The 14,863-nt window shown below is 38.9% G+C and overlaps 1 protein-coding gene across 5 annotated transcripts in view; it reads left to right on the top strand.

Annotated features, from left to right (window-relative positions):
- The window catches only part of LOC132108081 (rho GTPase-activating protein 32-like), a 29,287-nt gene extending 16,670 nt beyond the window's left edge, over positions 1–12,617 (top strand). For 4 of the 5 annotated variants that reach the window (XM_059514584.1, XM_059514583.1, XM_059514586.1 and 1 more), the window contains 15 exons: positions 1,862–1,954; positions 2,452–2,574; positions 2,663–2,740; positions 3,118–3,199; positions 3,418–3,567; positions 3,672–3,774; positions 4,251–4,395; positions 4,495–4,577; positions 5,032–5,139; positions 5,226–5,371; positions 5,479–5,680; positions 5,781–5,926; positions 6,988–7,062; positions 7,344–7,979; positions 9,497–12,617. In XM_059514584.1, the coding sequence (XP_059370567.1) occupies positions 1,862–1,954; positions 2,452–2,574; positions 2,663–2,740; positions 3,118–3,199; positions 3,418–3,567; positions 3,672–3,774; positions 4,251–4,395; positions 4,495–4,577; positions 5,032–5,139; positions 5,226–5,371; positions 5,479–5,680; positions 5,781–5,926; positions 6,988–7,062; positions 7,344–7,979; positions 9,497–11,763 (4,437 nt within the window). In that variant the 3' untranslated portion in view covers positions 11,764–12,617. Of the gene's footprint in view, positions 1–1,861; positions 1,955–2,264; positions 2,376–2,451; positions 2,575–2,662; positions 2,741–3,117; positions 3,200–3,417; positions 3,568–3,671; positions 3,775–4,250; positions 4,396–4,494; positions 4,578–5,031; positions 5,140–5,225; positions 5,372–5,478; positions 5,681–5,780; positions 5,927–6,987; positions 7,063–7,343; positions 7,980–9,496 lie in introns of those variants that run through there. The other variant, XM_059514587.1, reaches the window with a different exon arrangement.
- The last annotated feature ends 2,246 nt before the right edge of the window (positions 12,618–14,863 follow it).

The following is a 14,863-nucleotide window of genomic DNA, read 5'->3' on the forward strand; positions in this document are numbered from 1 at the left end:
AAAATCGATTATTAAAATAGTTGTCAACTAATTTAGTCATCGATTCGTTGCTAAATAACTTAGCCGTAAGCCGTAAGCGGCTCATTTCGTGCATATTTCAAATCTGCGGTGACCAAAGTGTGGCAGTAATGAGCCACCGGAGGTTTTACTCAGCCAGTACAGCAGAAGTAGCGAATAGCCAATAGCTGGCCTCGTTTTATGTCACGTGCTTCCTGAACAGCGTCTTTGCAGCATTCAGCGTGATGTGGGAGTACTTTACTTTGAGCCTTCAAAAAAGAAGAGTAACCTGTAAACTCTGCACTACTGAACTGTTTAAGGGGACGTTCACATATCGCGTCTTTTGCGCGCTCAAGTTCGTTATTTCCAACACCGCACTGCATCGAGTTAAGAACATTTGAACTTTTCAGAATGCCGCAAGCGCACCGCGGGTCATGTGACAAGAACTAACCAATCAGCTTCATCCTTTCCCATAACAACGTTAAAAGCTCAGTCAAGATGAAAGGAACAGCTGATCATAGTTTTATATGGATTTCCATTTTGAAATAAATTTAGTAGCAGAGCTACTGCAAGCGATTTTTAGAGCTGAAAATCCATTTATCCTTTGCTGAAATTTTCCTTTGCTGAAATGTTTGAAGATATTTGAAATGCACTTTTTTTCTAAGTATTCACTGCTCTTTTTCTCACAGCAGGTTTTTTGTGTGTGTCCAATTTTTTTTTCTGGACAACCTTCTGATGGATTTTACTTTAAATTGTGAGTTCCATTCAGGTTTCATGCCATTAGCACTTTTTCCGAAGGATTGTTTACAATTTCACAGCAAAAGCTATAAAGCTGTTTCCCAGTAAATAATAAAATACAATGCACTGCAATTTTATTCTGTTTTATCCTTATTCTTCGTGAAAATATGTTCTGAAAGATTCCTTAATAAGCTTCGTTCGGGATGTTAAACTACTTTAGGAGCTCTAAGGACTGCCATGGTGAAAACATTATTTGAAATCTACTTGTGAAATTTGCTAGAGTATGGGTCAGTGTTCTGATTGCAGAAGAGTTCGACAAAGGATTACTAACACAATAAAACAACTCCAGGTATATTTTTGATGAGGATATGACAGTGCAAAATGGTTAAAATCTCTTAATAATCTATGCTGAAGGATAAAGACCATTTATTAATAATTTACTTGGGGAAAAAAATGAAAAAAAAAATATAAGTACATAAACCGATTAATCGTAAAAATAATCAACAGATTAATCGATTATCAAAATAATCGTTAGTTGCAGCCCTACTTCTGGAGCCCATCTCCTGCAATATTTGTGTGTTGTGTTTATATTGCAGAAGTTCTATATATTTCTATAGCATCACTGTTGAAGAGTAATTAGCTGGTGAAGTGGATTTACTTATTGTAGAGTTCACAAAAATTATCATGAGCATCGTAATGTTTGAAGATGTCATAACAAATAGCAGTAAAATCTTACCTTCACACTGTGGAAATACAAACTGGAAGACAGAAAACAGAAAAGTGGTGGAGCTACATATTGCGTAGTTAGCTTAGCAACATGCTACCATCAAACTCACACATGCTTCCTGTACAGAGATCTATGTATGTGTCACACTTTGTTGCTGCTTATATAGATCATATTAAATCACTGTTTTGAGGGTCATTTCAGTTAGATTGCTCCCTAACTGATGAAGGTACAGTAGATAGCTGTGGATAGCACACAACAAGGCCACCCGCTAGGCTTTAGAACCAAGCTATTGTGTTGGATCAAAGGCTTACTGTATATCTCAAAAAGACACTTTTCAACACTCTCAATGTGCTTGCTTTGTTTATTATCCCTGCTCGGTCTCTGTTTCTTTCTCTACAGACACTTTCCCAGATGCTTACTGCGTATATTTCCCGTCTCTCAGCCATTGCTGATAACAAGATCAACTGCGGGCCAGCACTCACATGGATGGAGGTATTGATGTCATTGCCTGATTTTTAACCTACACTACACCTGAATGCTTCCTGTGGCTGCCTGCCCAAATCCTGCCTTTTTAATATATAGACACGATTGGCAGCGAATTGACCATGGCCCGGTGTGTTTAACAAAAGAGGTGTGTTTGCCACCTTTGCTTTAACAAAAGTAAATTGCTCACAGTGTCTCATAAAACACAATCCCATTTTAGGACAGACTTCAGACTTAGTTTATAAAACAACGTTCACACCCATTTTTTATATGCAGTTAGTCATTAACAAGGATAAGAGAGACCTGACTTTACTTGTCTCGGCGTGCTCAGTCGCATGGGTTTGCTCTTTCCCAGCATATTGTGTGTGTTTCACACTGATGTTGCACCTTTCGAGTCATCGTTAAAGGAAATATGAAGTCATTACATACAGTAAGGTGATGTTTTATTGGTTGCTGATTATATGCATGTGTTCATATATTTGATTCGTTTTTCTTCACTCTCCTAGATTGATAACAAAGGGAATCACCTGCTGGTTCATGATGAATCCTCTATTAATGTTCCCGCTGTAGCTGCGGCCCATGTCATAAAGCGCTATATCGCCCAAGCAGCAGATGAACTGTCTTTTGAGGTAAAAAATATATATTTATTTTTTTATTTTTTTGCTTAATATTTTTGGATTTGCCATTAGTAACTGAAGCATAATTTGTCTTCAAAAGGTTGGAGACATAGTATCAGTGATTGATATGCCTCCTAAAGAAGACACTGGCTGGTGGAGGGGCAAACATGGATTTCAAGTATGCTATCTTTTTTATTTTATTTTATGAATTTCATGAAAAAGCCTGTATGTGTTGGAAACTGTCATCACTTTGCTTTACATCTGAAACTTGTTTTTGCAGCTTTTATGTCACATCTGAGTCAAAAAATCGACTCATTACAGTCATATTACTCTGTTCCTGATAAGGGAGGAATTTTAGTGGTGATAAAGTAATTGCTACTGATATGCAGGATCATATTGTGCTGCAGCAAGATTGTAAATTTTATGTACAGGGATTCACGGCTGTGTCTTTAAGAGATTTTAGAGAGTAAAGAGTAGGCCTAATTATGATAATTTAGCCCTTGTTGAAATGAAGTGAGCTATGTAGCATTCAGTGTATTATTTTTCCATTCACAGGTGGGATTTTTTCCTTCTGAATGTGTGGAACTAATTAGTGAGAAAATACCCTCAAATGTTACCAACTCTTTGGCCAAACCAGGTACACTATTTTTTTTTTTTTCTTAGTATTTTATAATACTAAGACTTTGTTTGAAGGCAGAAGAAAACATTTTTCCCCTATATCAGTTTTCTGTTAAAGGTTTATAATTTATTTAGTTTCAAATAAAATTTTAAGTCAGCCTTAGCATATTTAGAGGTATGGTTTGTTACAAGTTGGCAGCGTTGATTTAAAAGTTTTGTTATTTTCATTTTCTGTAGTGTCTAAGAAGCATGGCAAGCTGATCACATTTCTGCGCACGTTCATGAAATCGCGTCCCACCAAGCAGAAGCTGAAACAACGAGGTATCCTGAAAGAGAGAGTGTTCGGCTGTGACCTTGGAGAACATTTGCTTAACTCTGGCCATGATGGTGAGAGGAGAGAGAGACGTTGGAGGATGCTTATTGCAACTAAATATTTCATTGAAATGTTGTTGTGTAATTTAAAGTGCAGATTTAATGTGTTGTTCCAACAGTTCCACAGGTCATCAGAAGCTGCACTGAGTTTATTGAGAAACATGGAGTCGTGGACGGAATTTACCGCTTATCTGGGATTTCGTCTAACATTCAGAAACTGAGGTGAGGTTTATTAATTTTTCATGCCTGGAAAGTTCATAGAAATTAAAATACACTACTGTTCAAAGTTTTGGTGTCTGTATAATAAGTGTAAGTGTGTTATGTTTACCAAAGCTGCATTTATTTGAATTATTAATTTTTTATTTTATTCCATTTTTATATATATATATTTAAAATGTAATTTATTCAGCAGAAATTTCAGCATCATTACTCAAGTCTTCACTGTCACATGATCAGAATCATGATCATGATTCAGAAATAATTATAATATGCTGATTATGCTGAATATGCTGCACAATAAATATTTCTTATTATTATCAATGTTGAAAACAGTTGTGCTAAATATTTTTCTGGAAACCATGATACTTTTTTTTTTTTTCTTTCTTTCTTTTTTTTTTTAAACTTTTTCAGGATTTGAGTCAAATATAGATATAAAATGATCAGGCTCAAGAAAATGCATTACCCTCTTGTGTCTATAGGCACGAGTTTGACTCGGAGCATGTTCCAGATCTTACTAAGGACAACTACGTCCAGGACATTCATTCAGTGGGATCACTGTGCAAACTCTACTTCCGGGAGCTGCCCAACCCACTGTTGACCTACCAGCTATATGAGAAATTCTCAGTAAGCATCGAACCACTTCCACACGGACACACTAATGTTCTGTAACTGTGGAGCACCAGTATTGGAACACAGAGGTGATGCTTTGGCATATTTTCCCAGGATGCTGTATCAGCAGCCACTGAAGAGGAGAGGCTGGTCAAAGTCCATGATGTCATACAGCAGCTGCCTCCACCACACTACAGGTTAGATGAGCGCACGGCATCCTCTACAGATGAAAAAGAGAAGTGCAGTTTTCTCTTCTTTTCATCAGATGATCACATCATTCTTTTGTGCTCTCAGTGTTTGGTTAATATGTGACATATAATGTAAATGTGTGTTTCTGCTTAGATTTAAGGTGATGGTTTACCCCAAATGGAAGTTATGTCATCACTAGCTTACTCATTTCAAACCTGTTTGACTTTAGTTTTTCTGTGTAGCACAGAAGATGTTTTGAAGAACGATATTTTTTGTTAATACAAAGTCAGTGGAAACCACTAACCAGTGGTTATTTTGGAAAACAATGTTCTTTCACAAAAGAAATACAGTCTTAAAGATTTAGAATGACACGAGGGAGAGTAAAAGATGACAATTTTTATGTTTGGGTGAAATGTGCCATTAATACATAATGAAATCTTTGTCTTTATGCTTTGTTTCCAGGACTCTCGAGTTCCTCATGAGACATTTATCCTGCATGGGAACTTACAGTGCCGTCACCAACATGCACTACAAAAATCTTGCAATTGTCTGGGCTCCAAATCTTCTCAGGTAACTTTGTTTTGGTCAAATTGTCTGTAAAAATGCGATTTGTGTCAAAAATGTTGCATTAATTCCTTGTTCCTCAATTGTTGCAGGTCTAAACAGATTGAGTCGGCGTGTTTCAGCGGCACCTCTGCTTTCATGGAAGTGCGTGTTCAGTCGGTTGTTGTAGAGTTCATCCTTAATCATGTCGACGTTCTGTTCAGTCCCAAACTCAGCACTCTGATCCGTCACAGCACAGGTGAGAAATGAGCCTCTGCAATTCTCTTGCCACCAGAATTGATTTTTAGATGAAACTCTACTAATGAGGATTTTAAATGAGCTCATAACTCTAACCTGAATACACAGGCCACACTACTTTAGCTCGACCCAAGTCTCTACTGGTGAGCTCTCCATCCACCAAGCTGCTTTCTCTAGAGGAAGCCCAGGCCCGGACTCAAGCCCAGCTCATCTCTCCTGTGTCTCCGGACAGCAAGTATATTGATGTGGGAGAGGGGCCTGCAGCACTGCAGGGCAAGTTCCACACCGTCATCGACTTCCCTTCTGAAAGGTCTGTCAGTGTGTACTGGTTTTAGTAATGTGCTATTTTCATAATTTAGAAAAAATGTGCATGTGAGGTAGTAACCAGTTACTGTTGCTGGTAAATGTAGGAAAAAAGGCTCCACCAAGGCGAAGAAGTCTCCTGTGGGAAACTTGTTTTCCTTCTTTAATATGGGAAAGTCCTCTGCTACTGCCAAGCCCAAACTCCACCGTCATCCCAGTGAACCCAATGAGATAAAAACCACTCCCCTTCCAGGTACAGCTTTGACTCTCCTCCTAATATCATCCTGTATTCATTTCAAATCCTAGTTAGCTGCCTAACCTAGAATGCATTTTAGTCATAATTTTCACATTATACACAATGCTCAAAAAAAAAACATTCATTCAACAGTTCATTAGAAAGAACTATTTTCCAAACTGTTTTTACTTTAATTGTATAATAATGTGAAATATAATTTATTCCTGTGATGGAAAAATCTAATTTTCAGCATCATTATTCTGGTCTTCAGCATCACGTGATCCTCAGAAATCATTCTTATATGCTGATGTGGTCCTCAATTAACATTTCTTCAACGTTGAAAACAGTTGTTCTGCTTAAAATAAAAATTCTGTCATTAATACTTGCCTTCATGTCTTTCCAAACCTGTAAGATTTTTGTTCATCCTTGGAACACAAATTAAGATGTGTTCCAGTGTGATCCCTCCATAGACAGCAATGTAATTGAAATGTTAAAGGCACAGAACCGTAGTAAGGACATCGTTTAAATGGTACATGTGACATCAGGAGTTCAACCATAATTGTACAAAGCTGCGAGAATACTTTATATCCGTAAAGAAAACAAAAAGAATGATTTTATTCAACAATTCTTCTCCACCAAATCACAACAAAGTATTCTCATAGCTTTGTAAAATTACGATCGAATCACTGATGTCACATGGACTGTTTTTAAGAGGTCCTTACTGCATTTCTGGACCTGGGAATATTTCAGTTGTTTTGCTGTCTATGGAGGGTCAGAAAGCTCTCAGATTTCATCCAAAATATCTTAATTTGTATTCTGAAGATGAACAAAGGTCTTAGCATTTGGAAAGACATGAGGGTGAGTAATAATTAATGACAGAATTTTTATTTTTGGGTGAACTATCCCTTTAATGTTATGAAATATACTTTTCCGGATTCTTTGATGAACAGAAAGCTCAAAAGAACAGCATTTTATTTTAAGTAGAAACCTTTTGTAGGAATATAAAGGTTTTAACTGTTACTTTTGATCATCTTAATGCATCCTTGCTGAATAAAAGTATTAATTACCTAAAAAAATAGGTGGAAGAGGAGACAGTGGAACACTACGATCTGCTAAAAGTGAAGAATCTCTGTCCTCTTCACATAACATTGAGGGTAAAAAAAATCATGTTTCGCTTTTTTCCATTTCCATACTTAAATGTGTTTATATGCTTTTTTTTATACCACTCACAGCTGCCACATAACACTTAAGTATGCTTCCTGATATATCACATCCGTTTCTGTGACTTAATGTGTCTCCGTTTTTTGCTGACTTGCTATTGTTATGTGTGATTTAGGAGACAGGGCAACCTCACAGAACCTTTAATACAATTTTAATACAAGCTGTTTTACAGTTGTTACTCATCCATAGGCTGATCTCTGATGTTTTGACTCAGGTGGATCAAATATATATCGTCCACGTCGACCACTCTCCACCAGTGATGCTTTATCAATCTCCTTCAATGAGGAGCTGACTGGAGATTCTCGCTTCAGTCTCAAAGACCACAAGAAGGACACGGTTTCCTCTTTCTCTTGTGTGCCAGCTCTTATATCTCCACCTCACCCTGCAGCAGATGCTGAGTTTATAGGCATAGCCTCCTTAGACATAGACCCATTGGCCTTTCAGTCCACACAGCTGGTTGATCCCACTGTAGCTGACAGTAAGAAAAGAGGTAGTCGAAGGAAGGTGGGGAGCAGCCATACAGAGTCGGAGACTTCAGACAAAGTCACAAGTCCCTCCCAGGAACCTGATCTTATCCCACTGCGCTCTGAAGATGCAAATCACATACCCTCTGAAGTGCCAGTCACCTTAAATAATCTGGAACTGGGCACCTCTAAGACTGGCCATGAGAGCACTGGAAAGAGCTCAGTGGCAAAGAGTAGTACTGTGTCCTGCCCTGCTGACATTATGTCCCTCGTGAAAAAGCCCAGTGTGTCCACAAAAGGTGGTGAAGGCCATCAGCGTTCTGCAAGTTTTTGCAAAGCAGAAAGTAGATCGACAGAAGTCAAGGAGCACAGAAGAGCAGACTCAGGTCAGCACCATTCTTGTATTCATACATTTAATGAAATTATCAATATGTTCCACTACAAGTGTCATCCACAAAAACGCAACACTTACACTCATTATTTTGTGTACTCTCCTTAAAACAGTAACAGAATGTGTTAAGCTGTAAATTACAAAAGAAAAAAAAAAAGAACCTCAAATATTTTTACAGCCCTAATATTTTTTCGCAATGTTTTACTTTTTGTTATATTAGTTTAACAAGACAAAATCAAAACTTTTCCCAGCAGCCAGCTTAAGGGTATGAATACCCCTTGTTAGGAATGTTTGCAAGAGAAAACATTTTAACAATAGCCAGATTTCCATTACAGATTTGTGCAAATCTTTTACAATATTTTATAAATGTCAATAAAAACCTATTGTGAATTGAGGATTATATTAACCAATAATAATTAATAAAACATATTTTTTTCCTCTTGCGATAAGTCATGGCAAGGGATGTTGGTAGGTTTAAGTATATTGCAGAAACTGCACTAGCTATTATTTTTAATCAAAGGAGATGTATGCATGCATTTTTAGGGACGCTGCAAGGTAGAATTATAAGATGGAGGAAATGTTCGTGGAGCTGTGGCAAAAGTACTCCTGCTTGTATGATGTGTCATCAAGGGACTATCACGACAGAACAACAAAAAAAAATGCTGGTGAATGATAGCATAAGCGCTTCAGCAATGTTTACACTCTTTTTTTTCGCAAGGCAGATGCTAGTTCCGCCTTCTCTATGACATCACGCGCTTTGTTAAAGATGGCACGCGATGAATGATTGGGAAGCAACATGTAGTCTGACATGTTTCTTGTCCATGACTCAACAAGGAGGAGTCAAACTCATGTAATCTGACACAGTGACTATCGTGACCGACAAAAATATTGTCTAGTCTGAACCCAGCCTAATGTAACACAGACCTGTGCAGTGTAAATAAGGGGTTATCCAAGAATTAATGGCAAGGAAAGCCCTTTATACTTGAAAGCAACCATGTATGAGGTGTTTCTTGGTGTTTATATTACATTAAAGAATGATCATGTGACTTACATTTGCCAGGTGACCAAATGCAGAAAAATCTATTACCATTGCAGTTTGCGATATATTCTTTTTTCTAATTGCCTGAAAAACCATGTGACTTTAAAAAAAAAACAATTTGTTTGATATATGGGAGTTTTTGCGAAATTGACGTATTTCCATTAGGCATATTTTTCATTTTGAAATTTCAGTTTGCGCAATTTGAATGGTAATGGAAACGCGGCTAATGTTAGCTAAGCTAGCATTTTCCTTAACGGAATATGCTGGGATAGAGACAGCTAACAATGTCAATGAGATCAAACTAACAATCTTAGCTAAGCTAGTTTTTTACCTAAAGGATTATGTTAGCACAGGATATCTGTAAGAAAAAAACTGAAAATTAACCACGCTAGCATTTAACCACACATTTAAGTTGTATTTTAGCTCTGTGTTCCTCTGTTTATAAGTATTTTGGTTTGTTTTTCTTCATCTAGGTGCAGTGACATTTGAATGCACGCCTGGGTTGGTGAGGTCTGTGTCTCTCATAACTCCCCAGCCTGCAGTAAAGAGTGCTGCTCGTATGCTAGCTCTAGCACTAGCTGAATCTGCCCAACAGGCCACTCGACTCAGCAAACGTGGGAGCTCTGAACCTCCCACACCTATTTCTCCAGTTCATCATCACAACCCACTCTTCACACTTCAATTTCCTCCTCCTCTACAGACGTCCTCTGATAGAGAGGAACGATATGTTTCTAACAGGACCTTCCCAGATCCATCAAGCACCATGTCTACTGAGAGCCACACAGATGCCGGCAGCCTACGCAGCACTTGTGCCTGCCATGGCAGTGAGAGTGGACTCAGCTTCTCTGATGGCTGTGATGCACCAGCTGGTGGCCAGTGTGCCCATGTGCCCTCTCAGGTTTTCTGTACTCGCAGAAATCCAGCGATTCAGCAGGCTTCGGAGAGCCACACAACAATGAGAGATAACATCCGCCATGTTGGAGTTGGTACAGATGGAGGTGGATCAAGCCTTGATGCGGAGATGGAACTACGTGGAAGTTTACAACCAACTCCTTTAGAGAGATACTCTTCCTTGGATAGTCATTCAGCCATTGAAGCGCTGCACAACAAACAGGCTGCTAATGCTGCCAACTTTCGAGCCATATTGGCAGAAACGTCCATGCCTGCCTCGGTGCACGAAGTTCTTCCACAAGCTCCAAGTACTCCACCGAGTGTGGTGTATCAGTACAAACCCAGAGACCAACGGTCTGCTTACTCCCAACAGTGGTCAAGTCCAGTTGGGCAAAGCACCCCTAATTATCAGCCTGTTCATGGGTGTCCCCATCCCAAAGTTCTCTCAAGAAGCTACTGCAATACCCTTGCACCACGATCCTTGCACCAGTCCATTAAATATAAAGGTCAAAGGGAAGACTACTCAGTCAGTCTCTATAAACATGGAGGACCAAGGTATCCGCCATTAGATGGAGCCTCCGTCTACCCCACTATTCGCAGGGTGCGTTCAGTACACACTCCACCAGAGGACAAGTTTTTCTTCCTCCAGCGTCAAGGCAGCCAGAGCAAACCTTACCAAAAACCACCACCAACGGACATCCAGCAAGTGCGACCTTACTTTGAAGATGGGAAGGTTCGGTACAGGTACAGCCCCTATTCAGAGGCTCGATACAGTCAATACAGAGAGAACAGTCATGGACACACTCTCTCTTACACGCTAAGCAAACTGCCTTCTCACTCATCAAAGGTGATGGGTAGTACCGAGAACTACCACAAGCCTCTACGCAACCTCCCAGTGAACAACGAGTCTGATTTCATGACCAGAGATGCTGGTCTCCAGCCAAGAATGAAGAACCCTTCTCTTTACGCGGTTTCTAATTCTGGTTTATCTGATCTACATTTCAGTCAGTCCATTAGGCAGGAAAACACAGCCAAAGAAAGGCTGTTTGGTCCAGTTGTGTCCCAGCCCCATCTTGTAAGAGGCGACCACCAGTGCCAAGAAACAATGCACACTAGGAGCAGGTCAAACTCTGGGAAGGAGATGCTAATTTCAACTGAAGGGGCTGATGGGAAGTACAGGGTGACCATGGTGTCACATTACTCACCAGAGCACCCACTTTCTGAGCCTGATATGCCTGTGCCCTCAAAGTCAGACAGGCATGGCGGTGGGCATGGAGCCAGATCGGCTTTTATAATGAAGCAGAGTCGATCCATGCACAACTATCCTCAATACAGGCTTGAGTCCACAGCACTGCCACGCAACCTGACCCTACATAAGGAATACAGCTGCCCTGACTTCAAACATACAGGGTCTAGCGATAGTTTTAGTCTTGCAAACCGCAACCAGGACAGGCTGATGTATAAGACTCTAAGCAACCCTAAAGAAGACTACCGGTACGTTTGTGCAATAAGCAGGGACCCTCAGAGGTCTAAGAGATCGCAGAGTGTCAAAACACGCCATCCATCTGGTCAAGCGAAAATTACTCTGGAGCGGGATCACAGACTGTCATTCTCTTCCCAAAGCAGGACAAGAACTCATAGTTTGTATGTGCCATCTAACTCTGACTATTCCGAAAGCTATGTATCCATACATCCCAAAGTCCCTAAGGCCAGCCGAACTAGATCGGGTGTTTTCCGAAACTACGGCTGCATGCCACTTCATAGTAACAGACTGTACACCACAGCTGTGGGCCACACAGGTTTTCATCAGACAGGGCTCAGAGCCGAGATGCAGATTTATGCTGAATAACAGATTTTTAATAAATAAATACCTAAAACAAATTAACCAGAATTTTATGACCTCTGCAGGGCAGTGGTTTTCTATTGTTTATCAGATAATATAATATTTAAAAAATGTTTTATTTGTTCACGGAAGGGTGTCTTTCACTGTATGCACTGCATACTCTATATATTACAGTTCAAACAACTTTAATAGACACTGCTTAAATTAGGAAGTTCACTCACATAATATGGTATTTGGTTATTATGGCTACTCTGATTGATTTGTTAAAGTGTGTTAGTTGTGTCATTTTGTTACTAGAGGTCAGAGGTTGCAAAAATACTCAAAATATGATGAGAAAAATTAACAAAGGCTTTTCGAATGTATCATAGGTGCAATATATAGAAGCCATTGCCTTGTGTTTTTGGCTGAAGAGTATACGTTTTTGGATGTATTACCATGACTGTGGAATCAAACAGTTATATATGTCAATGACATCAGCGTATATGGTCTGAATAACCATGAAAGTTCATAATTGAATCCCCAACCCACCCCCCACCCCCGAGAAGTTTTTACCTCTGCATTTATAAATCATGCACTTTATAGTTGGTCTCTGTTTTATGTGGGCGCTTTAGACATGATGATTTTTCATTTTATTTCATCATGTTCATTGAGTCAAAGATGTGGGTGAGCTTTCATCTAAACAGTTCATTTGAATGGCAGTAATCATTACATGGTAACATATCGAGTATATGATGTTCTGATCAACTGCTGTTTTAGTTTTTACCAAGCATGTACTGTTATCTGTTTAAGTTGATTCTGTGCATTTTTTAAAAATGTGTTTACTTTGCTTTACTCTCATTAAAGTTATTTATTCAAAATCATGACTTGTTACACCTAATGCCTAATCAGTGCGCAGACTGTTATGTTTCGTTTCTTTAACAAAAGCCTGGCAAATAATTGTAGAAAGATAAGCATATGAAGACAGATAGCTTTCTTTTATTGGCTAGATTACTGTTGTTCTAAGGTTTATTGGACAGTCTTGTTATACCAAGCACCCTAAAGCATTTTAATCTGAATCTTCAAGTCAGGAAGTTATATTTCTAACATATAGTCCTGTTATTGTTCCGTTTTAATGTATTTTTTATTCTTCATTAATATTAATAACTCCGACAATGGTTACTATATTTGACAGTCCCCTGCAGATATTGCGCAGTGTGCAGCAGAGGGCACTGTAGCTCTGGAGGACATCTCTAATGATGCTTCTGCATTGAAGTTTCCTCCATACGCTCTAACGTGAGGGCACATCAAAGGTTCAGAGGCACTAGGTTTCTGATGCAATACAATTATTATTTCTGCAAGACGACGTTTATTGCGTATTATCCCAGACATTTTGCTTTTAAGGTTTTGAACTGTCAGGATGGTGGCATGAATGAAACCAAGGTGTTGACTCGTTGGACACCGATGCGTGGCGGATGCTATTATATTAGACGTTAATTGTTTTCACTTTACGTGTCAGTCGGAGGGAAGTGAATTGAACAGGAACAAAGTTGTCTTGCTTTAAAAAACCCTTGCATTTAAACCATATTTTTCATCTACTTAGCTGCTTGTTTCTAAAATAACAGCTGTCTGGTCTACAGTGGAATAAAACATTGAGTCCTAGGAGAATTGGATTCTCTTGCATGAGGAGCACAAGATCTGTTCTTTACATTCAACGTACACTTCCATCGAGCTACCAGCTGCAATTTCTGATGCTTCTGAAGGCTGAATCCAAATAATTCATAGGAGTTTGGGATTGAAGAAAGCAGATCACCAGCAGTATGGTGTGGAACACATAATGGACCACGTTGTGAAAATTCCACGAGTGAAACTATATCATTTCATGTTGTTTTTGTTCTGTCTGAAGTCTGAATTAGAACTGAAATAAACCACAAAACACTGTTAAAGTGGCTGTGATTCATTTTGAATGTCATTTTCAGCCTATAAAGTAATGGGATGGGCCAAAACACCATCAAAACACTCTTTAAAATCAAGTTGCGTTCTTTGTACGTCAAAGTGGTGATGAATAAGACACTATTTAGGAGCAGGAATGTACCGTATAACACTAAAGCATCAGTACATTGTACGAGTGCCACTAACAGCTGCAGAAATCTGCTATTTGAGGAGATTTAGAGCCAACAGCAGATGCCTACACTAGAGAGCCCGCTGACATACTCTCATACACAGTGTGCAAGAGTTCTGTGTGCAGGTACCTGGGCATACTGGGGCCACGGCTAGCAAACACGCTTTCTGGGAAGAAAATGATGGTAAATCCCAGATCAGAGGAAGTGTGTCAGACAAATAAAGAGCAATCCCCTTGGGTGGTGTGCTTAGGTTAGCTTAACATATAGAGTAAAGCGTATAGCCTACGTGAGTGTGGGTAGTATGAGCCCAGAACCATGAAAGAGTCTCCACAAATACATGCAGCAAAATTTTCTTCCAATTTCATGCCTTTAGGAGACTTTCAAAAACAAATTGGGCACTAGTAAAATATCAACCATAATAAAATATATTTAAAAAGGGAACAAACACTGGCTCATCAGGCATTATTTGTTGAGCAATATCACAATTGTGCTAGAGAAAAAATTAAATGATTTTTAATGACTTTTATGTGTCCTTTTTGTCAAGGACAAGATTGACAATGATTAGCTTTATTACTCTAGTTGTCAACCTCTGAAGAAAAGTGTCGTAAGGTCTACAAAGGTGTGCAGAGCCCAATATGTCTTACCAGCACACAAGACTGTAATGGTTCTTAATTCCACAGTTTTCCAACTCATCCAGTATTAGACAAACACTGTCTTTATATGACAGCAAACTGAAGAAGGAAACATTTAGTAGCCTAACTTACATTTTAATCACAATCTTACTTTTCTCCTCATTTTCAGTTTTTGAATCATCAGATTCATTAAATAATCCAAATAGTAAAAAATTCTCATCAAATGCATTGGTGCGTGCTTTTATTTTTATTTTTTCCTTTGACAGACATCACATTTTTGAAGACATTTTTCATTACATGAATGTTGGAATGCATAATATACTAAGATCTAGATACATTAGACATTTTAGGTTGCTTTGGTAATTCAGTGCGTGG

The sequence above is a fragment of the Carassius carassius genome, chromosome 28 (assembly GCF_963082965.1).
Source record: "Carassius carassius chromosome 28, fCarCar2.1, whole genome shotgun sequence".
NCBI classification, from domain to species: domain Eukaryota; kingdom Metazoa; phylum Chordata; class Actinopteri; order Cypriniformes; family Cyprinidae; genus Carassius; species Carassius carassius.